This window comes from Felis catus, chromosome D1, assembly GCF_018350175.1.
Source record: "Felis catus isolate Fca126 chromosome D1, F.catus_Fca126_mat1.0, whole genome shotgun sequence".
NCBI lineage: Eukaryota > Metazoa > Chordata > Mammalia > Carnivora > Felidae > Felis > Felis catus.
In genome coordinates, this window is record NC_058377.1 from 13,168,843 (window position 1) to 13,192,515 (window position 23,673).

The 23,673-nt window shown below is 42.9% G+C and overlaps 1 protein-coding gene across 16 annotated transcripts in view; it reads right to left on the reverse strand.

Annotated features, from left to right (window-relative positions):
* The window catches only part of CADM1 (cell adhesion molecule 1), a 442,451-nt gene that overhangs the window by 43,223 nt on the left and 375,555 nt on the right, over window positions 1–23,673 (reverse strand). For all 16 annotated transcript variants that reach the window (XM_045038337.1, XM_045038336.1, XM_045038338.1 and 13 more), the window contains 4 exons: window positions 21,804–21,950; window positions 20,094–20,246; window positions 13,517–13,654; window positions 11,423–11,581 (listed from right to left, as the gene is read on the reverse strand). In XM_045038337.1, the coding sequence (XP_044894272.1) occupies window positions 11,423–11,581; window positions 13,517–13,654; window positions 20,094–20,246; window positions 21,804–21,950 (597 nt within the window). The remainder of the gene's footprint in view (window positions 1–11,422; window positions 11,582–13,516; window positions 13,655–20,093; window positions 20,247–21,803; window positions 21,951–23,673) is intronic.

Genomic DNA, 23,673 nt, shown 5'->3' on the forward strand with positions numbered 1-23,673 from the left:
CATATGTGGGCCTATTAAAAACACAAAATACAAAAATAAATAAATAAATAAATAAATAAATAAATAAATAAATAAATAAATAAATAAAGGGGGAAACACAGACAGCTGAAGACCTGCTTCCTTATATTTCACATTCAGAAACAGCACCACTTAATGGGGTTCCTGGTTAGGAAACCTCTTGTCATTCTTCCCCAAGAAACATTCTGGGCAAGACTAAATTTAAAGCCCCAAATCTGGGGGCGCCTGGGTGGCTCAGTCGGTTAAGCATCCGACTTCGGCTCAGGTCATGATCTCGCGATCGGTGACTTTGAGCCCGCGTTGGGCTCTGGGCTGACAGCTCAGGGCCTGGAGCCTGTTTCAGATTCTGTGTCTTCCTCTCTCTGTGACCCTCCCCCGTTCATGCTCTGTCTCTCTCTGTCTCAAAAATAAATAAACATTAAAAAAAAAAAAATTTAAAGCCCCAAATCTGGGCTGACATGTAGCATTTGCTTATAGGTTAATCTCTGATCTATGGAAGGACTACATTTTCCACGCGCTGCTGACTCCCGCCCATTAATTAAGAAGCAGGATGCCTGCTGGCCTATGTGGAAGGTTTTTTTGTTTTTTGTTTTTTGTTTTTTTCCCCTTGTGTAATTTACAAGCAAACAGAGAGGGTATGTTTTTCCGCACAGTGCGCCAAGGGTCTTATGTGCTCAACTTCCATTAATAATAAAGGGAGTGTTGAAAATCTAATGCAGTTTTGCCTCTTTTCAGTACCACTGACTTTTAGTTAAATGCTTTTTTATGTTATTATGGCTGTTTCCCAGTTGCCTACTACTCACAGAAATTAGGAAGAACACGCTAAGGATTTGCGATACCTGGAACTTATATATATATATATATATATATAATGTATATATAATATATATATTATAATATATAATATATACAATATATATATTGTAATATAATATATATATTATATATATATAATATATATATAAATAATATATATATTTTTTAAATAACATACTAAACCATAGAAAATACACCTTCAACTTTGATAACTGATTTTCTCAATTTACTCCTCAGGTTTTTTGGAGAAACATCTACCATCTACTTATGGGGACAGCTGCCACAGTTACCTTAACAGCTAGCTGAAAAGGTAAACATTTATCTTGTTTGTATTATACAGAAAAAATGTCGTCCTCTGTTGACACATGCAGTATTTATAGGCATATTATCTGACTGTGGGGCAGCTGAACTACCTTCACACCCAGCCGACGAACCAAAGAGAGAGAGTCTGTGAGCCAAGATCTGTGCCCTTCTTTTGCCCTGAAAGAGGAACTCAGGTGTGCTCAACAGTTGGACTGGAAACCCTGGGATTCCACTGGTACCTCTGGAACTCAGGGATGCTACAATTTCCCAGGAAGATCCAGAGTATAAAGTGAGTATGTCGAAATACCGAACAATCCAGATGGCTGACTGACTAGCCCAAAGCTCATCATTTACACTTTAATTATGTTCATAAATCAAATGTTATAACCCACCAAACCTATTCTGAGACAGACCCAGACTCCAAGATTTATTTTTAAGTAATGAGGTAAGGCCAAGTACGTTTTCTGGGTGATCACTTTACGCCTCGGTTGGTGTTCTAAGGCACAAGGCTACCAGCCAGACGACACTTTCTGCCCAAGTGCAATAACTACCCAGAAATGTATCGCGCAGAATGGCCTAATGTCATTATAAAATGGAACTGCTATATAAAAATAAGAAAAATAGTTAGGTCTGTGCACTTATGGAACGTTAGAGTTATGGAGATGGCATCACCAACAGCCAATCAATTAGGTCGAGTGATCTGAGGTTTTCATAATACACTGTAATTTTTTAAAACCCTATAAAAGACATTTAGCCAGACTCTTACAGCAGGATTTGTTCATTAGTCAAAGTTGCACAGAGGGTTAAATACCAGGAGGCTTTAGGTCACACTACAGTAGCAACCAATTAAAAAAATAATATTAGAAAGACATTCCAATTTGATGAGGCTTTCTTTAAATGTGCTTTGCTCTCTCCATAAAGGGAAAAAAATATATAAAAGGAAACTCTTAAAGAGGTTAGAACGGCTTGCTGGCAGATTACAATTGATTTCATGCCAGTCTGACCTTGCACCACATTCTATGATCTTTCCAGAAGATGAAACTCGAGACTCTATAACCTGTATATCACTTTCTTATGTAAATGAAAAGTCATCGTCTCCTCTCTATATCACAACACCAATGTATCGGGTTTCGAAATTTATTAATTAACAACAAAAAAAGGTACTCTGCAGTTTCCTTTTGCCTGGGAGGTCATCCTTCCCATGTATCAGTCAGGAGTAGAGCTGAGGCGGAAGGAAGACGCCCCTGATATCCCAGCATGAGACTTATTACCACGCGGGGCTCCCGACACTCTCTCCTGCTAAGAATTTCTACTTCAGGTGATGTGGGCATCCAATGTCCTTGGGCGCTCTGACTGCAACCAGGTCCCAGGACTTGGGTGTAAATTTGCTCCTGCAACTACATTCAGGATACAGGCCCCTCATGGCCCTTCCTTAGCTTTCGTCCAATATTCTGAATATCCATAAGAGGGGGACTGAGGATGCCTGTGGAGCAAATGCGGATGGTTCCAGGGCCTAGCAGGGAGAGCTCAAGGGCAGTGAGGGCCCAGATGTATCAGAAGTTTGGGTCACCACCTGCGTGTTCGGCTGGGGAAGCATCAACCCAAGAGTCTTTGTCAATCATGGAGGATTACCGCAGTTTGGAGGAGCACGGTGATGCAAAGATTAACCTGAGATTTGCTGAGTATTAGGGGTTTTTTGAGCTCAAGGCGAGACTCGGCCCCCACGGTAGGGCTGCTTGGATGGCTGCAAGAGGGCGGCTTAGCCCTGAAGGAAGACAGCTTCTGGTAGCGTGAGGTGATCGGGCCTGGTTAGGGAACAGTCACAGCGAGCTTTCAGAGGACCTCCGCATCTTGCAAAAGGTTTGCTTTCTAATGTCATGATACGTTCATGAATAATTTTCACTGCCATTTATTTTGTCTGTTTGCAAAAGGTGAAGGACCTCCCGCTGCTACATCTGTAGTAGAATCGGGGCGCCGCAACTGCACCTGCGGAGGACAGAGCCATGGTCTGACAGAGTCAAACCTGGTGGGGGGCGGGACCGGAGAGCACGCACCCCCCCCCCCCCCCCCACCGCGGCAGGAATGCGGTTCCTTCCCGTTGCAACTTGCAAGTCGTTCTGTGGATACCGAAATTACTGTTTACCCAACAGAATCAAATTTTATTCGGCGACGTTTGTGACAGAAGGTGGTGTCCAGAGCTTGCGAAGCGGGCTGCACACTCGCACAGTACTCCTCCCCGTCTTGGAGAAATCTTTAAAATTTTGGAAGTGAACCCTGAGCAAGAAAAGTCTTAGAGCGTGATTTTCTCCCAAAGAAGGTCAGCTCCGTAAGAAGAAAAGTGTTCGTTTGCTCTTTTGTATCCCTGGTACCTAGTACGTTGCCAGTGCAGTAGGCATTCGATACTTGTTTACCAAGCTGATGGATGAATAAGAACGTGGAGAAATCTACCACGCAGCATGAACTCCTAGTCCAAGCTCTGCTACTCACTAAAAAGAGAAAATCAATTTGTGAATACATGCTAACCCTGTTACAAGATAAACTGGGCCCATTAAAATTTTTGAGGGCTTATGTGAGCATACGTTGATTCGAATAGGGCAACACCAAACTAAACATGCTCTAGCCACAGAGCCTAGGGAGAAGGTTTTTTACAGAGAAGACAGGGAAACAAAGCAAAGGACATTATTTGATTGTTCGTGGCTTAAGCAGTTGCCTTATTTGGGGAAAGCCTAGTTAGTGGTTCCTGAATGGTTGTGGCTTCAGTTTCATTTCTTTGGAGTATGGGGACTTTGGCTCTAGTTTAGGGTTGACCCCATAGGCTACCCAAGGCATTAGAGCCACCCCAGTCTTGTTTAATCACTTCGACAGCCCTCAGCACAAATTATTATTGTATTATTCTTTCGAAGGTCAATCCAGCTCCCCAAATGTGAGATTCAGCTCAGGAGTTCTGATTTGCTGCCTCCATTTCAGTACACATATAGTTAGCATTTCTGGCATAGCTCAAGCTGGTATCTTAAGGGAAATCATAAAGGATGCTGTTTGACCACTGGCTTTAGATTTTCAGAGTTTTAACTCCACAACCGTTTATCCTTCCCCAGAATCGAAATTTGACCTTGAGTTAAAAACCATTAGGAGCACACATTAGATGACTACTTTCACTGTGTAAGTGTTCGATGCCCACAAGCCCCAGGGACACGTCTTCCCCCAAATACGTCAGGTCAGACAGAGAGATGGTGGAGGACAGTCCTTTGTAAGAGGCCTCTGCCTACCGAGCGTGCCTTCAGAAGAAGGTAGGGGTGATGGCTTTCTTCCTTGAAGGATCATGTCATCCAAGTCTTGCTCATAATGCATTTGGCCTGACATTTACTCTTTTTTTTTAACGTTGGTCCCTCAGCCTCCTGCCCCCTCTGGTGCCGCAGAACGCTCCGTGAACAAGCTACAGAGTTAATAATAACGGGAATTTGGCCCCGCCACCGCTCTGTGACAATGCAAAAAATGACAGCTTAAACATTCGTTTGAATCAGGGGGTCTCTGTGAGGAATAATAAATACCAGAATAACTTCCCTGAAACTCAATTCACTGCTTTAAAAAAAAAAAAATAAAAGAAAGGGAGAGTGGGAGGAAGAAGGTATTCTGTTAAAAGAGGAGACTGGAGATCAGAGAGAAACCGGCCCAATCGGGAAATGCCAGCTATTAGGCCGTGAAGAATACAATCTGGGAACAGAAATGAGGGGGGGAGGATCGATACAGGAGCCGCTCTTGGAAACTATGTCTTATTCTCCACTCCGAGCAGGAAAGATTTTCCTATTTCCAGGTTTTTCTCCCTCCTTCACTGCAGGGCACTGTCGATACCAGAGAAACATTTATTTTGGCACAGATAAAGAACAGGTTTTGATCATCCCCTCAATGCCCAATTTTCCCCCAATCAAGGGAATGAAAGAAGAAATCTAGCCTTCCCTGGATCTTGGATGAACAGGAATATGGATTTACAAACTATCTGCCTATAGGGAGTCAATAAAACTCATTTTGAAAATGATGCCTACGTACCCGATGAACCATCAGATGATAATCAGAGGAGGGAAGTTACTCAAACATCCATTTCTATAGTCTTTGTTTTCATTCTCCCTTTCAAAACTCATCTCAATTTCTCTCTCTCTCTTCTTCTTCTTTTTTTTTAAAATATGCACACACACAAAACCCTCACAAGATGAGGATTTTTGCAAAACATTTTAAAGAGCAAGGCTGTGATGGGAGAAAGCAAAGGACACACGGCAGCGATTCAAGAGCTGCGGATTCACCTCAGTCCAGGGTGAGGCTTTTCCCGCTTTGCGCGGCAATCTGAATTCCATACCGAGGGGTCACAGATCCTCTTTGAATCGCCAGCTTACGTCGCTATGTGTTGCCACCTTGATGCTATTTAAACAGTTTTCTTTTAACGCTCAGACAGGGAACTGTTCTCCTTTAAACAGGCTTTTATTTGACAAGAGTACGTTCCTGCAGATCTGAAGCTCCACTAACCGTGCCACAATTGTGCCATGCTCCGCTATAATCAACCGTGTTGTACATTTGAGCAACGCTACGTACACAGACACGCGGAAGGAAAAAAAACGCGCAGAAAGAATTTAGGGTCATATAGCTCAGAACATTAAAAGGCAAAACTGTTCTCTGCCTCACATCTAAGGCAGGAGAGCTTTGAATGCCAGCTTCCGCGCATAATTATTTTCTGTTTTAAACATTTAACTACGTGCTGCTGCTGTATCCTTGCTGAGGCTCACAATGAAAGCTACAAAACTAAGAGCCCTACTGTATGTTCGTCATTCCCGGCAACGTTCCTATGAGAAAACCTTATTAATGAGCTTGCAAACGAGCACCCAACAGGGAAATGTCACAAACAAGAGTGGCTAATGCCCCAGAAAATCAAATAACTGAACACTTGGCTGATTGTGGTGCCTTTCATATTTATAATAAAAAAGAGGGGGGGGGGCTTTAATTCACTAATTCTGAAGGGGTCAACACCTTGCTGAACAAAACAACTCATTTATTTATGTTCAGAAATCTCCAGATGATAAATTACATTGATGTTAATCACTTCAATGCATACTACACAATTAATATCTGTACTCACCACAAACTTAAAGATTATTAAAAGTATGACAGCATACACATCTGGCTGATTTTTCACATAATTGGGCACACCAATTTCTCCTGGTACCACAAATAAGGGTCCTAACAAACAAACACTGCAAGACTCTGTGTTCAATTAATTAGGACTTAAATCCACAAGACGAAAGCGATTCCAAGTTGCAGCTCGAGCCTGGTCTTCTGTACAATATGGTAGCACTCTATCTCACCCCTCCTCCTTTCCCCACCATATTTAGGGTAAGCTATCTAGTGACATACAATGTAGGTGTTCATTATTTCCTTTTTTAAAAGTAATTTCTTTGTTTTTTTTTTTAACGTTTATTTATTTTTGAGACAGAGAGCATGAACGGGTGAGGGTCATAGAGAGAGGGAGACACAGAATCCGAAGCAGGCTCCAGGCTCTGAGCTGTCAGCACAGAGCTCGACGCGGGGCTCGAACCCACGGACTACGAGATCATGACCTGAGCTGAAGTCGGACGCTTAACCGACTGAGCCACCCAGGCGCCCCTAAGAGTAATTTCTTAAAAGAACATAATTTATATAGAATTCAAATCCATTATCTGCCATTTAACCCTGTTCATATCCTGACTAATACCCATTTGTCTTTGATGAGGTAGAAAAGGTTTCCATAAGGCTTCATGCAACAAAATGGGTCAGGACTGAACCAAGTGGGTATATTTAATACCAACTCCATTAGGTCACATTTCCCCAGCAAGGTAGTCCTATTTACCCAGAAAACAGCAATGCTTAATCTGAGGTTCACGGACAAGCTCAGTATTTAATGGTAATAACTTAATGCTTATAACTGTTATCATCAGGAATTGTTTTAGGTAGCAAAGAAAAGGACATTAAAAAATAACAGCTATAGGGGCGCCTGGGTGGCGCAGTCGGTTAAGCGTCCGACTTCAGCCAGGTCATGATCTCGCGGTCCGTGAGTTCGAGCCCCGCGTCGGGCTCTGGGCTGATGGCTCGGAGCCTAGAGCCTGCTTCCAGTTCTGTGTCTCCCTCTCTCTCTGCCCCTCCCCCGTTCATGCTCTGTCTCTCTCTGTCTCAAAAATAAATAAACGTTAAAAAAAAAAATTAAAAAAAAAATAATAGCTATATATTTGCTGTGATGTTTATTAAACAAAATACATATAGCAAATAAAAATCCTAACTTGATAGATATTTTTACACAGGTCTTTGTTAGGGAAAAGTGATAGAGTGACTTAAAGGCAAATTCTTTATTATTATTATTATTATTATTATTATTTATTTATTTTTTCTTTTTTTAAATTTAACATTTATTTATTTTTGAGAGACAGAGAGAGAAAGAGCATGAGCAAGGGAGGGGCAGAGAGAGAGGGAGACAAAGAAGCTGAAGCAGGCTCCAGGCTCTGAGCTGTCAGCACAGAGCCTGATGCAGGACTTGAACCCACTAACTGGGAGATCATGACCTGAGCCAAAGTCGGATGCTCAACCGACTGAGCCACCCAGGCATCCCATTTTTTTATTAATTTTTAAATGCTTATTTATTTTTTAGAGAGAGAGCGAGTGAGTGCATGGGAGGGGCAAAGAGCGAGAGGGACAGAGTACCTGAAGCAGGCTCTGAGCAGTCAGCGCACAGCCTGACGCAGGGCTGGCATTCACAAACAGTGAGATCATGATCTGAGCCAAAGTCAGACGCTTAACCAACTGAGCCACGTAGTTGCCCCTTAAAGACAAATTCTAAATGAGGTAAAGGCACAGATGACCTATGGATATGGGAAGAAAACTGGTCCTTGAATCAATGAAGTTAGGATAAGTCTTTAGGATAAATGGACTCCTTAAATTGTAAGCAAAACGTGGTGAATATGTAATTTTGTTCCTCTTTTCCAGGTCTACGGGATTTGTATTTGTATTTACTTATTTATTTATTTATTTACTTATTTATTTATTATTTTAATGTTTATTTATTTTTGAGAGGGGGGAGGGGCAGAGAGAGAGGGAGACAGAGAATCCGAAGCAGGCTCCAGGCTCTGAGCTGTCAGCACAGAGCCCGACGCGGGGCTCAAGCTCACGGACCATGAGATCATGACCTGAGCTGAAGTTGGCCACTTAACCTACTGGGCCTCCCAGACGCCCCAAGGTTTAGGGGACCTTTAAAGGGCTTTTAAGAAGGTTAAGAGCTGCTGACTTTAAGGGTTTGGGCCAATTAAAAAGTGAGGGTCTAATGTAACTCCTCATAGAAGATCTCAAATAATTCCACATGCATGCAGACTGGCTGCTGAATCTCATGTACTTAAGTATCTCTTCTTTTCTCACTGCCATCAAGACACGGGGCTGCCTGTCTGCAGAGAGAGATGGGGTTAAACCACCAAGTGCTGGCCAATGACTGACAGAGCTTTAGCGCCCAATGACTGAGCGCCTTAGGCATTTGAGACAGGAGGCTTTTGCGTTATCGCACAGCTGCTGGTGTTCAGGAGAGGAAAGCTGGTAGGAAATGAGGTAGAGAATTCCAGTCGTGTTTGAAGGAGCTACTTAAGGAATTCCTAGCTGACTCTGCCAAGTAGTCAGTAACGCTCCAGGAATGGAGGGTAGTGAACTGTCAGGTGACTTTCTTGAGCACAGAGTCTTATTTAAGATGCCAAACCAGACTCTAAATTCCCATTCAGATCAATATAATGGTTGATAACTCTTAACCTTCTTTTATGCAAAAAGCCTTTCTCTTTATATACATTCTGTAAAGGGAAGTATCAACAGTAAAATGCCTGTGTGGTTCACTTTGGATAACAATAATAATAATAATAATAATAATAATAATAATAATAAACCCAGCCTCCTATACGAGGGTGCCATGTTAGAATTCACAAGCGATAGACAGGCGTGTCTTCATTTTTGGAAGGCACTGGTCACTTCCCTCTGGTGGAGGGCCCGCGGTACTCTGTAAGACTGAAGTCAGTCAAATGGATTCAGAGAGGGAGCTCTATTCCTTTTCCTAGAAGGACAAACCTCTCTTGAATCTACAGGACACGGAAGACAAAGACACTCTGGGGACCCGGAAAGAGTTTAGGGGTGGGGACTGGGTGAACTTCTAGTCAGGTTTCACAAAGGAGTTAATGTATTATTAAAGCTAATGGGCCCCTACAAGGAAAGTTAATGGATATTAAGTTTGCTTAAATGAATTACATATTAACAAAGTCACAAGAAATCTACTATCTGCCAATTTAGATAATATCTGATCATTTCTGTTTTCCCATTATAGGGACATTACACCACAATAGTTTTAGTGATATGAAAATTATAAGCATGATGCCCATAATGAAGCTACATAATGAAGGAGATGAGATGAATTAACAAGAAAAACCTGCATTATGTAATGTTAAATTGAGCCCAACTCACAGAGCAGGAAAAGGTTGAGAATGAGATCGGTGTCTTAGGAGCAACTTTTTATACCTTTTCCCGGCCCCTGTTTGGCTCGGGCAATTCTAACATGTGATGGAGACGGTAGTGGGCTGAACGGTGGCCCCCAAAAGATAGGCCCAGGTCCTAACCCCGGAGCCTGCGAATGCGACCTTACTTGGAAAAAGAGGTCTTTGCGGATGTAATCAAGTTCAGGATCGTGAGATGGGACCATTCTGGATTAGCAGGGTGGGCACTAACTCCCACAGCAAGTGTCCTTACAAGAGACATGCAGAGAAGAGAAGGCTGTGTCGAGGCAATGCAAGAGACTGGAAAGAGGCAGCCACAGATCAGGGAATACTGGGGCCCCCAGAAACCAGAAAAGACAAGGAAGCCTTTTCTCCTGGAGCCTTTTGAGGGAGTGTGGCCCTGTCAACCGTTCGATTTTAGACACCTGCCCTCTAGAACCATGAGAAAATAAATTTGTTGTTCTAAGCCACCAAGTTTGCGGTAATTTATTAGAGTGGCTCTAGCAAACGAACGGACGGATTCACAGGTGGTAATGCTTTGTGTCTATCAGACCCCCCCCCCCAGTCACTCCATTTCCAACCAAACTCTTACAGCATTTCCACGATGTACATTCACATATCACCTGCAAGTTTTTCACAGGCCTCTAAGTTACAGAAGCTCCCTGATAAAAAAAAAAAAAAAAAAAGGTGAGAAGTTGGCCACTTGGTCGCAACTTTGCTGCAAGGATGGTTTTGTGCAGAAAACATTTTGGCAAGCGGAAGAGTCCAGAGAGAAAACAAGGGGAGCATCCTGAGTTCATCGGGCACAGTGAGGAGACAACCCCACTCACCACGATCTAGCTGCTATTGATGAAGCTACTGAGATGGTGGCACTGATCTCAAAGAGTTCCACTTTTAAACTCATTGCTACACTTTAAGCTGAAAAAGGAAGAGGATGTGCAATGTAAAACGACATGCTGATGCAGAATGGGAATAAAAGCCCCTCTATAAAAAAAAAAAAAAAGAAAATTCAGTACTTCTGATGGGGCCAAGAAAGTGGGAGGGATCACCTTAGGCTGTAAAGTTCACAAAGGAATGATTACAGTCAATATTCACAAAAGGCAATTAATTGAGTCATGTGGTAGAACAGATTGGGATCATCTTAAAGTTTTGCATTTGGGTTAAACGCAGTATTTTGAAAATCCTCATTGGCACTCGATAATATGGCAGCGTTTCAGGAAAATAATCCTTTGATTATTTTACTACTAAGACAACAAGATATAAACTCTATACTATATAAAACATATGTATTCAATAAATGGCTTCTGAAATGTTTCTAGGCAACTGCTCCTCTGCGTTCTCGGTATAAAATACTCGGGTACCGCTGCGGTTTGAACCTGTGTGTCCCGCCCTCCCCAAATCCGTCTGTCGAAGTCGCAATGCCTGCTGTTGAGGCTCTGAGGAGGCGGGGCCTTTGGGACGCGCGTGCGCGCTCAGGTCCTGAGGGTGGAGCCTCACGCACGGGATCAGTGCCCTCGGACCTTGGAAAGCAGCCCCCAGCGAGGGCTCTAGCCGCTTCCGCCCCGCGAGGACGCAGCGAGAAGGCGGTGGCTGAGAGCCAGGAAAAGGGCTTTCTCCTGAACAGAACCATGCTGGTTGGCCTTCATCTTGGACTTTCCGGCCTCCAGGGCTGTGAGAGAGAAATCACCGCTGCTTATAAGGCACGCCGTCTCTGGTACCTGGTTAAGGCAGCCCCGAGCGCACTGGCAGGTACTCACACTGTACTTCCAGGTACCGCTGCGTCTGCAAGTTTCCGGTCACGGCAGGGTGCTCTACCTGGCAGATCACTGGGACCCCATCATCCTCCTTGTGAACCTTCAGCATCAGCTGGCTCGTCACAGTGTACATGTCTGACCACTCCTCCACCTCCGATTTGCCTGGGGGACACAGGATACACCGAGACCTCAGTCGAGTGAATTTCTATCACCCTGATTTTATATATTCCCCACTGCTCGCCTGCCCCACCATCGCCATTTTAACAAAGGTGATGGAAGTCACCTGGGGCAGGGTAAGCTGTGGGTAGATCACGGATAAAATGATAACTTCCTACTTTTCAACCTTGCAGGGTAAGTAGGTAAGATGTACTGCAACCCCACATAATATATACTATTTTAATTGAACTGTATTACATATGCGTCTTCTAGCTTAAACCCTCCCACCAAAAGGCAGCTGAAAGTTGAACCACCGTGCCATCTGACTGCTGACGGCGTTTTGGAGGAGGAAAAGAGAAGCGCTTTCCACCCCTACAACCATCTGAACTTGAAACGTCTAGGAGGCTGTCGTGCGGTTTAAAAATTCCAGGACGTCATCCAAATCTCCTAAGTAATTCAATCAGGAATAGAGATATAAACAAGCCCCTCTGCCCACCCCATCAGCAACAATTAGGAGGGAAAGTAACTACATGGATTTACATAATTGAAATTGTAATTGAAATGTTTCAACTCTGAGACTTTTGGAAGACCACAGAAAATGTAGTGGCGGTGGGTAGAGCAAAGTCAGATACAGGCTTCGGGCCAGATGGGAGACATGTCCAAGAACGCCCAGAAAAGGAGGGAGGAGGCTTCCGGATGGGATGAATAGGCCAACGTGGCCCCTTTCCTGAACTCAGCACTCCCTGGGACATAGCGCACCATTAACTTTCTTTTAATGTTTTGTATTTATTGGTACACATTTAATGGCTCAATTCACTTAGAAAAGCAGAGGGGAAATGAGAAACTCCTTCCTTCCAAAACCATACCTAGGAAATAGGAGATTAAAACAGAACAAGCTTTTTGAAACTTAAGCCGTTATATATAGATTTATCTCTTTCTAGATATAGATTTTTACATCCCCTTTCTAAAAGGGCTTATTCCTTTCTTCCTGGCACTCCTGATTTATTTAACAAGCACATACAGAGCACTTACCTTGCCCCAGATACCAGCTACAAGCTTTACAAACATTCACTCATTTCATCTTCCTAAGAATCCCATAAAATCTGTAATATTAATATCCCCATTTTAGCAGAAACTGCGGCACACAGCTAGCATTTCTGTCCAATGACCAGAGGACGTTAGCCCCCGGGGACTACTTGGAAAGGGATAAGAATGCTGACGTGTACCTACAACTCAGGATGACTGACACTTAAGGGTCAAATAGGGGACGGGCTGTGGCCACGGCGATGACGAAGGTGGCAGATGTTTGCAGGATCTGCCTGTGCTGCTGTCACAAACTGGGAACTTGGCAAAAGAACGGGCTGGTGAAATGGGCAACTGAAGCACAGGTGCCATGAGAGAAGGGGGGCCTGCAGATTCACAGTGAAGATAAAATTCTTAGTCCACTTGGCAGAGCCGTCCCTGCAGGAAAGCACATGGTCCGTGAGCGGACAGTGCGGTGAGGCATGTTAGAATGACCTGGAGTTCAGCATGGAGGCTGTTAGACTTTTTTTTTTTTTTAATGTGTAACATGAGAAATTGGGGTTCTGACCCACCCTGGGTCACAGGGTAAATGAGAACCTGAGTTCAGTGACCCCTCTAACACCTCTTCCCGGTCTAAAGAGTTCTGGTGTATAAGTCTAGTTCTTTCTGAGCGTTGGAGTAAATATCCAGGAACACGTATCACCACAAACCCTCAAACCACGTAAGGAGGATATGCATTAGATTCAATAAAGTGCCCTTAGGCTTTGGCTTCAGATGCATTTAGCAATTGATTATAAACCACACTTATATGGATATTTTTGTTTTAGGGGCATGTTTTGCATTTATCTTGCATTTCCACAAAGGTAGATGCCCTTGCAGGAATCAGGTGCCCACTAACAGGGGCAGCCCGCGCCTCACCTTTTAGCTCCTTGTTCCCTTTGAACCACCTGATAGTCGTGGCTGGTTTGCTGGCCATGGCGGTGCAGTTGACTTCGATCTCCTCGCCTTCCACCGCGGTGTCTTTCTGGATATCGATCATCAGATTGCGTGGTGGGACTACAAATTAAACATGTGCGCTTTTTAAACACAGAATCCATTTCTGCACATGGCTTTCTTTTCATTAGAAACTAGCACCACTGCTATCAAAAAGAGGAGACAAATAACGGACGTTCCTGATGGGAATTTAAAACAAACCACTACCAGAGGGGAAAAAAGAAGTACAAAGCCATTATCAAACAAGGTGAATCATATCATGCACGAGTTGTGAGTTTAGAATTTCTCTCCTAAAGTCACCTTATAAAAAATGCCCATTCTCCCATTCCCCTAACTTTTCAATGACCAAGCTGTAACAATGTAGGTATCAGATGAGCTGTCAATCGGTTATTAGAAAATTGAACAGGAAGTAGATACAAACGTAAGATGAGTAAACTCTATTGAAATTATCATCCTTATCTGGAAGGATGTGAAAGGACTGCTTCTCCTTGAACTGAACCCTTGGATTTCAATCTTCATATAAAAGATTCCAAAGACAACCAGCTTTGGAATCAAAGACTGGAGTCCCTTAAAACAATCACTCACCATAAATATACGTAGAAAAGTTGTGCCTTGGAACCAGTTGCATTCAGTTAAAAATATTCATAGAGCACCAGAATGCAATCATGACCTCCAATGGATGGCATGGCAAAAAACCACTGGCTATGAAGATGCAGTAATATAGGAAATGCCAGTTCATTTGCATTTTCCCACGTCATTTTCCCACGTTCTGAAATCTCATGCTCCAGATTTTAGACAGCAGAGGTGAACAAGACTATTAAGTGCTTACAAGTCAACTTTATACATCAGAATTAAAGCCACTCTTTTTAAAACACACTAGAGCATATGGAATAAGATGGTCAGGATAAAATATTTTAGGGCTACAATGCTGAATATCAAGTCCAGAGTATGTAAGGTGATGGGGATGGTGAAGAAAGTACGTTATCTTGTATGGAGCTGAGTTGGCAGTGAAACTTTGCATAAGGTGCAACCTTACCTCAAGACTGAGCTTCTTGAAATAAAAATCAGTAAGAATACTGAATTCAGGAGAGTGAATCTAAGACTATGTGCCCTGACCACCATGAATAAGCAAAGACAGTTCTGAGACTTATGATTAATAAGTTTCTCAACTCAGAAGAGAAACAAGAAATTAAATATGTATAAACATGCCATCCCGATGATCAAGTTGAATAATAAATCTCTGATACCGCTTCAATAAATTATGGGATTAAACCACGTATTTGGGATTTCCAACTGTTCCAGCCCAATGTAAAATTCTGTGTACGGGAAGACTTTTACACTGAACTGAAGCCCTTAAAATTCCTACCGAGAACGACAGAAAAGGAAACAGACATGTTGCGTATGTTTCTCAGCAAGAGAGTGTGTAGGGGGTGTGTGTGGAGGGGTAACTATTAGAGCAAAACCAGGCCTCTTCTTTGTTCCCCGTGTAAAAGGAAAAGAACACATTTGCTCAACTGGATGTGTTGCCCAAGTGATATGGCCCAAGTGGGTAGTTAAACGTGGCCAAAAACTACCCTTGCTTACGTTAATAAATAAATACATACATACATACATACATACATACATACATACATACATACATACATAAATAATAAGCAGAAAGAGAGAGAGTCTAACATCCAATTTGGAATTGCACATCTGCCAGCATTTTAAGAGACACAGAAAAGCAGTTACAAAAGTAAATGGGACGACTTCAGCTAGCTATTTCCTTAACAGAGATATTCTTGCCAGATGACAATCAGGACAGTTATGGATTTTCATCACGCACCTAGATGGCTGATAGAGAATACACAGAGAGACTGGATGTTTAGGACCAACAAATACTATCCAATTCTAAGTGCAGTATCATAGGGATATTGAAACAAAATGCTATTGTTAGAGCAAATGTCAGAGGAGAAGGCTGCCCAAGCCTAGAGAAAATAAGATCTCGGTGAGCTAGGAGGAACAAAAGTAAGAGGCGCTAAGATAAAACGCCAAAGAGTAAAAGACGCGGGGATGTCCCCCTACAGATGGAGGAATCAAAGTCGAATGAGAATTCTTGTCAAGGTTCAGACAAAACTAAAAGTGATTTCTGATGTTGCCATACGCGATGATTCCCAATGAGAAACTAACTGAAGAGGTATTCCTCAGTTTAAGGAAATTCAAACTGAGTAGCGGAGACTCAAGGAAAGCGGTTCTCTTCGGCCGTGACAAAGAGAAGAGGGCAGATAGATAGCGTTCTCTTTCCTAGAAGTTACTACAGAATGGAGTCAGCTGCATTCCAGCTTGTGTGCACAACTTTGTGGAGGAAACCCTTAAGGCTCGCTCTGTGGTAACCTGGGGATCTTGATGGGAAGAGACCCAGGAGTAGTTAAAAAGGCTGCGGCCCGTACTGCTGTCAAGTCTCAATGACACCCAGCCTCCAACACAGGCTTTGTCGGGTATTTGCTTTCTGTGTGTTCCTGAGTGTCTTTCCTCCACACTCTCCTTGTTCATGCTGAGCCTGAAGACGGCTTTAGCTCCCCTCATCACAGGCTTCTCCTAACCGTCACTAGGTGTTCTTCAGCGGTATTCTCTCTGCAAGATGGAGACGGTCATGGAGACGATGGCGTGCTCTTTCCACATTACCAGTAATGTCTGCTGGTTCAAAAGAAGGAGCTGGAAAAGGTCAGGTATAAATGAGGCCAGAGGAATACTTACCAATGCCTCTTAGATTTTCTTTGGAGGTTGAGAGTCTGACCGGCAGCAAAGAGACCCTCATCTGGATTACTAGTGTTTGACATGGTCCCTGCTAACTCTTCCTCTTCCGCAGCAGATATACCGTGAAGTTCCCTAACCCTTCAGGGTGATGCAGCGCTGTCTCCTAGGGTTATCTTCCTGAAGAGCTAACGTCACCTAACTTTGTGGCTAAGGTACACATATGGAAAATTTCCCAAGTCTGGGAAAACAGGACCAGTGCAGAAGAATAAAGGACTCGTTTAGTGTGGAGAAGAGCATCCTGAGAGAGTGGAGTGATTTTTTTTTTCCAAGTCCACAATGTTCTTAAGATTGTGGCCAGGATTTCTGACTTTACGAATATGAGAAGAAGAAAACAGTCAAGTACAGTGGGAGTCGTGTGGTTTACAAACATAAAATCAAATATGATCATGTGAGTCCTAATGGTTTACTGATATCAGTAATAGAGGTGACTTCTCTCTGATTTTTTTTTTTTCAAAAGCAAGAAAGCTTTGGAAAATATAAATGAGGCAATTTAAGGGTTTCTGAAAAAATGGTGCAGGGCAAGAAAAACTTAAAGTTTATTTTGGTCTGTTAATTGTCCCCTGTTCTCCCTTTAACTCCATAACGTCTACTCTAATACAAAAGTGGTTAGTAAAGTATAAAAATCCATTTATACGAAAAATGAATTAAAACTGCTACTAACCAGAGAATACACTTATACATGCTCTGCTAAACAGACACATTTAGTAAAAACTGCCTGCAGCCATTAATGAAAATAACCAAAGATGTATGTAAGGAGGTGCATACAGATGAAAACCTGAATGAAAATCACAGAAGGGAAATACTAGAAAATAGCAAAGAAATGTCAAGGTTCTTCTTAGCTAACCTCAAATCTATAAGAGTGCTCATTATAAACATCAACGCCTACAACATTAAAAAAAAAAATCCGCAATATCAAGATGAGTCACACGTTAATTACAACAAAAGAGAAGTCTTAAAGCTGATCAGTATGTGAAATCTCACTCCCAAACCTTTTTAAATAATTAGGTTCTTCTGTTCCTGGAATCTTAAGAGTGAACACTAATCTTAACAGGACAGGACTGTAATAATATTAGCTACTATTATCAGTAACTATATTTATCTTAAAGCGGCGTATTCTATTTCTCGAGCTACTGTTTCCCTGAATACTGGTATAAAGAGGGTCCTGTACTACGAAAGGAACCAACTCACACAAGTGTAAGAAGTGAGTGGATATCCTACAAGGCACCCAAATGCATGCAGAGTATCATTGGAGGGTTTTCAGTTTTTACACGGATAACATAAATACGCATCATAGTAACCAACAAATAACCACCTCTGAGCTCTTAGAATTATGCTGAAGGTTTTCCTGAATGCTTCCAACAACTAATAGGCACATGCACTAAAAGCAGTGTCTTCCACTCAACGAGAAGGTAGACAGCCGTGTGAGTACCTATATGGAGTCCTTTTCAGAGAAGCATGGATAGAAACAAAGACGCTAATAGATCACTCTTCATTCATTCGAATATCTGAAAATTCTAAACCTTAGAAATAAGTACCAGTGAAAATTGTCAGATTTTGGAATATGAAAGACTCAAACACTGATGACAACAATTTCACTCCGTCAAAGAATCCTACAGTCAATTCAATGGTAAGAATATTAAATGAACACATAATATGTGCAGCGAGAGCATCAACTAGTGTTACTTTCAAGTATGTTTAAGTTAATGCTTCCACACAATATAAGCAGGAACCTATTACCTCTAGAATAATCAGACCTCCAGAAGGATTATAGGCATAAATGCCTCTCAAAAGTCTAGTGCCGTTGTGCTGACTCCCAACCACTGGGCATATTCAGTCAAACGGGCCCGATCCAGTGGGTCTGAGAACAAATGTACCAGATACTGGAAACTGACAGGCAGTCACTGCTTGCCTGTGGCCAGCTATGCTCCTGAAAACAAAAGATGTGCACCTTTGGGGAAAAATCTTGAAATGGCAGCATTTGGGATTTTATTAAGAACAACCTAGGCCAGAAGGCACAAAGGAGGTGAGCCAGAACAGTGGGGTCTGTTTCAAGGTCTGTGATTCTAGATTCTTACCCGTGTGCTTTGTGAGGGGGGCAAGATGGCTAGTCTCTGTTATTATCATTTCTCTCTGTGAGATAGTCGTGTTTAAAGGTATACGTAGAAAAATATCCTGAAAACTCAAAATGCTGCAAGTTCATTCCCTTCTGTTGCTGTTACTCTTGAGGAAAGGCCAGAAACGATGACGGGTCGATGGGCGGATGGTCAGTTTGGAGTCTGTGCAGCCAATGACTTACTCCAAAAAGCCAACAGTGTTTTCAAATACTTCTGAACAATGAGGTGGACAGAAAACTTCAAGTGCATGTATGTGATTTTGCACGATACCAAAACAGTCATCCTTCCATGCTTATTTCTACAGGTCTCATACGGGTTAAGGCTAGAATTAAAGACAGACAGGTACCTCTGAAAGCCGTTAAAGCCATCTACCGTTAAACACAGACCACGTTAGAAACTGCATGACCTGACATGAAACGTGACTTCCTGAAATCAGTGTTCCTCTTACCGAGAACATGTGTGTAAGTGCTAGGAAAATGTTTTAGTTTAATGGATAAAAAAAAATGTATTTTCCCTTCTACAGCTGTGTTTAAACAAAGTAACGGGGCAGCAGCTCCACGTGTAAATCCATAAATACATATATGTTCACACACACCAAGCAAAAACGTCCTTCATGTTTATCTTTCCTTCTAATCTTCATATCATTACACCGAAAACCTGCACTCTGCCGCCTCAAATAGACTTTGATTCATGATCTTTCTGAAGGTGTAAATCAGAGATCTTGCCTCATGTTAGAGCGAACGTCCTTGAAAACTCAGTTTCAAAAATCCACATCAGCTGGTATTATGCCCTGGTATACAGCTTTGTCTAAAAAAGGTGACTAACTCAGGCCATCTTCAACACAGGGATATCTGCTGACTGTATCAAAATATAAATAGGGAAACGTAGCTACTGGGAATTTCCAGAAAGTCACAATCTGGTGATCATAACTGAAGACATTCAACTCACTAGAGGTGTTCTTAGCAGCCTGTCAACAGTCCTTGCTTATTATCAGCCTTCTCTCCCTAGAAACTCTTAATTCTTTTATGTCCAACGGTTGCAATTTGTGGCAAAGTGTGTGTTCATGGGGTATGATTTTTACAGCATAATCTAGAGCATAAGCAATACACAACGCAGTGAGGAAAGCCAAAGATAAGGAGATCAACAATACTAAATGAGACGTAAGTCAGAAGAAAGAATCATTAAGCGGGTTTTATAACCGCGCTCTGCCACGGGGTAGAGATGTGGTAGCCCATCTCCTCCTTCCCTGAACAGAAGAAAAAAAAAAATCCCAGTAGTTAGAAGCAACGACATTTCACGTGGTGAGTGACTCATCGGAGGGCTCTAAATTCTCTTGACCTTTGCTTCTGAAGCTTGAGGGTTCAAGCCCAAGAACACATGGAATCTATAAAGACCGCTGATTGCCATTCCTTAGAGTGTTTGGTAAAAGAGGCTATTTTTTAAAGTCAGCAAGATGGGTGGTGATTCTTCCTAAAACAGGCTTGAACAGCAACAACATTAACCATTAACCTTTTCCTTGTTGCTGGAAGCCATCGGTAGTAAGGGCCACCCCACTCGGTTTCCCGGGATGCGCCCCACACGTCTCTTACCCAGCACTGTGATTGTGGTGTAACTTTCCTGGGGGGGGTCAGTGTAGAGCTGGCAAAAGTATCTTCCTTCATCCGAAATCGAGACATTTGTCAGCGACACTTTGAGTTCACTGCTAGAAAAATTCAGCAACTGAAACCTGCTGTCCTTCAGAGCTGTGAGACAAAACACAGAGGCAGTGATTAGGAGGAAGCGGACGGACCATCCATTTTCCTTACCTCGGGGAGGAGGAAGTCAGGTGACTGGAGAGGCCGCTACAGAGCAGAAAAATCGAGTAAGTCTTTGTGCACCTGTTGGGTACTTCTTCATGCTTCCTGAATTACTGTTTTGGGCTTCAACGATAACTGCACGTAGACAAATAACCTTGTCCGAAAGGAAAGCGACACACATGGGGCCTGCGGGTGTAAGAGCACGCGCAAACACACGGACGTGCGGGCACGCGCCCACACCCATGCACACGCACATGTGCTCCTTGCTGTCAGTTTTAGCACGTGCTCATAAATCGTATCAGATTTTCCATTGGAGTTCGGCAAAATGAAAACAGAAGGAAGGGCAGGCTGTGAGGATCCTCTGGACGCCCAGGGACTAGGATGTACTCCCCTTGAAAAAGAGTGCTTCCAAATTATGAAACCCCCCAAAAATCATTATTAGTAATTTGAAAAACAACATGGAAGCAATTTAAAAACATTTGACAACAAAACAATCCCATTTGCATTTAACTTGGATGCATCTTTGTATCTGGTATGGTTGGAGGTGAAGCTTCCCGAAGCCCACGACCCAGGGCCTCCCAAAGCCTCAGGCCCCGCCTGCAGTCTTCCAGCTTCAGCTTCGGCTTCACAACAGCAAACAGAGGAGGATAAAGTAGGAAATCAGAGTCACCACAAAAGTAACGTTTGTGGGCTTTTCATTCATTTCAAACATTCACCTTTAAAGTCCTTCTACTAATTTTGGCAAAGGCTAGATTGATTTATAATGACCAAAATTCACTTTAAGAATGACTGGCTCCTCTCCTTTGACCTTCCTTCACCCTCTTAGATGCTCCTTGGGTTTATCAACCCTTTCCACACTTCCTGAATGTTCTGGGGCGTTGGGGAGGAGGGGGACATGTAGATGGGAAGGGACGTTCCTCTACATGTGCTTTGATGAGGTACCGATGTTCTCAAAGAGCAGCTTTTTGAAAGACCTGACTCTTGGTCTTGCTAAGCTCAGACATCCATCTGAACCATTTCTAGGATATACAATTGAGTTTCAATGATTAGCTTCTGTGATATCATATTCGGTAAGGTTCCAGCACATGGTAACCTCCATCTACCAGAGGCTATGGTGATAGGAGAGTTTGGTTTTGTCTCCATAGGCACAGATTGCCTTGGAAACTTCAACCTTCAAACCAAACATTGCCCTTCAGAATGCTATATTTTCTTTGCCTTACCCTATTTGAGTTGTTGTGTCCGGGACTCAATTGCAATTCACCTTGAATTACTACAATCAATTCCTATTGCAAAGTAAGACCGCTTTACTTTTAAAAGGGACCATTCAAGGTTTCTATTAAGTAGAAAGATTATGATTGCATGTCTCTTCTTCCCTCTGAAGAATTGACTAAACTTTAAGCATCTAACATTAAATTTAGAAAAGGAGGCCTTGGCAATCTCTTTATCAAGACAACATGTAGGAAAAAAAAGTTGCCATCTAATACTATTGAGATGGAAACTTACGCCTGAAGTCCCTGAAATAAATGGTCTGCCTGTTGGGATTCAGCAGCTGGATCACAGAGTCGTCACTCTTATTGACTTGGCAGCTGATGGTCGCAACTTCTCCCTCGATCACTGTCACGTCTTTCGTAAACAAATTCTGTCCATCACCTTTAAAAAAAAAAAAAAAGGAGAAAAGAATTTCCATCGATTAAAATTTGGCTCATGGCTCAGTTAAAACGAGAAGCAAGAAGTGTGTTAGAAAATGGACTCCAGAAGCAACACTGGTGTGGCTCCCTCACTCATCCCAGAGAGATCCAGGGGCCAAATGCAACTAAGCCTGGAGTCAACGCGCTCTCAAAAGTGGGGATGCCAACGTTCCAGCTTCCGCTATGTTATACCAGTTAAGGAGTGTGTTGGAGAGGTACAGAAAGGTCAGAGAATTCACTTCTCTAAGAAGCTGCAGCTGTCACAAATGGAGTGGGGGAGAAACATATACTCAACCTCAGCTCACACGCCCTTGAGCTAAGCTCTTTGGTCGCCTCACAGAAAACTCAAGGGACCACTTAATAGAAGTAGGGGAGGAGGGCTCAGTAAATAACTTTCTCTTGTTAGTGGCTGTCGACATTCCCAAGGTGTAGGCAGGTCAGTTGTTTACTGAGTGGGAGTGAGGACCTACCCAGCTAGGACTCTCTGGAATCTCCATCAAATCCTGGGAGAGCTTAGAGTTCAGTCTGTTACTCTGCTCTCGGAAACTAACACCTTGCAGACTCACCGAAAGCCCCAGGCAGTCCCAAACCATGCCCCTTCTGCAGCTTGCCCATCTAGCCACTCAGAACATCTCTTTCAGAACACATCAAAAAGTTAAGGGTTACAGATCCACTGATACGGGCTTCTCTCCAGATCTGCTCTAGTTTGTTGCTTCTAAGATTAGTGACAGTGGCCAGCGTGCCTCATGAATATCCCATAGGATCCACAGCACGGGTGGGAGGAGAGCAGAATTCAATTCAATAGCAAAAGATGAAGCAACTGTTGAATGTCCAATTCTGCACCTGGAATAGCAGAGGATATAGAAATACAGGACCCCGTCCCAGCCTTTCAGAGGCTGCAATGTGGGGGGTGGGGGGGGTGGGAAATGGATACCTAATCTTCACTTACGGAACAAAAAATGCAGAATGGGCAATGGGTATGTAGAAAGGTCGGTCGGGAAGATTGCTTTTTGGCTGGATGATCTCAAGTAAATTATTTCAAGTCCCCGAGCCAGTGTCTCATCTGCAAAATGGGGACAGTAATTCAAAGCCCTCTCCCAGAGCCGTTGGAAGGATTGAGAAAGGTAATAAATATAAAGCGTTTAGCACTGTGTCTAGCTTCTTATAAAGCTGAATAAATGAGAGCTGCCCTCCTCATCACCATCATTTCTGTAGTTGTCAAATCCAAACATTTATTAGGCAATTCCACATGCTGGGGGGTAGTGTGCGTGCAAGAACGAAGGCTCCCACTCCCTCCTCTCAAGCTCTCTAGGTAATTACAGATCAGGGTGGTTTACTCACTCCTCCCGCCAAAATACAAAACAAAACAAAACAACAACCCCAAAACAACTTTGTCACGCTTAGAGACAAAGGTCAAAAGAAATCCTATTGCAAAAGAGAGAGAGAGAGAGAGGGCACGAGAGCGCGCGCGTAAGTAGAGATGCAATCGTTGTAAATGGAGGATATCCACCTGCTATCGTATTTCTGCTGAAGGATCCTTGTTTGCCAGGACACAGCGAGGAAGTGTGAGAAGGGTGTGAGATGGCATTAAGCCAAATCCACCTAGAAGCAGACCAGCCTCTGACAGAGGATTAGAAAGGAGAGGACTAGGGGTTAAGGACAAAATTATTAGAGCCGCAGATAAA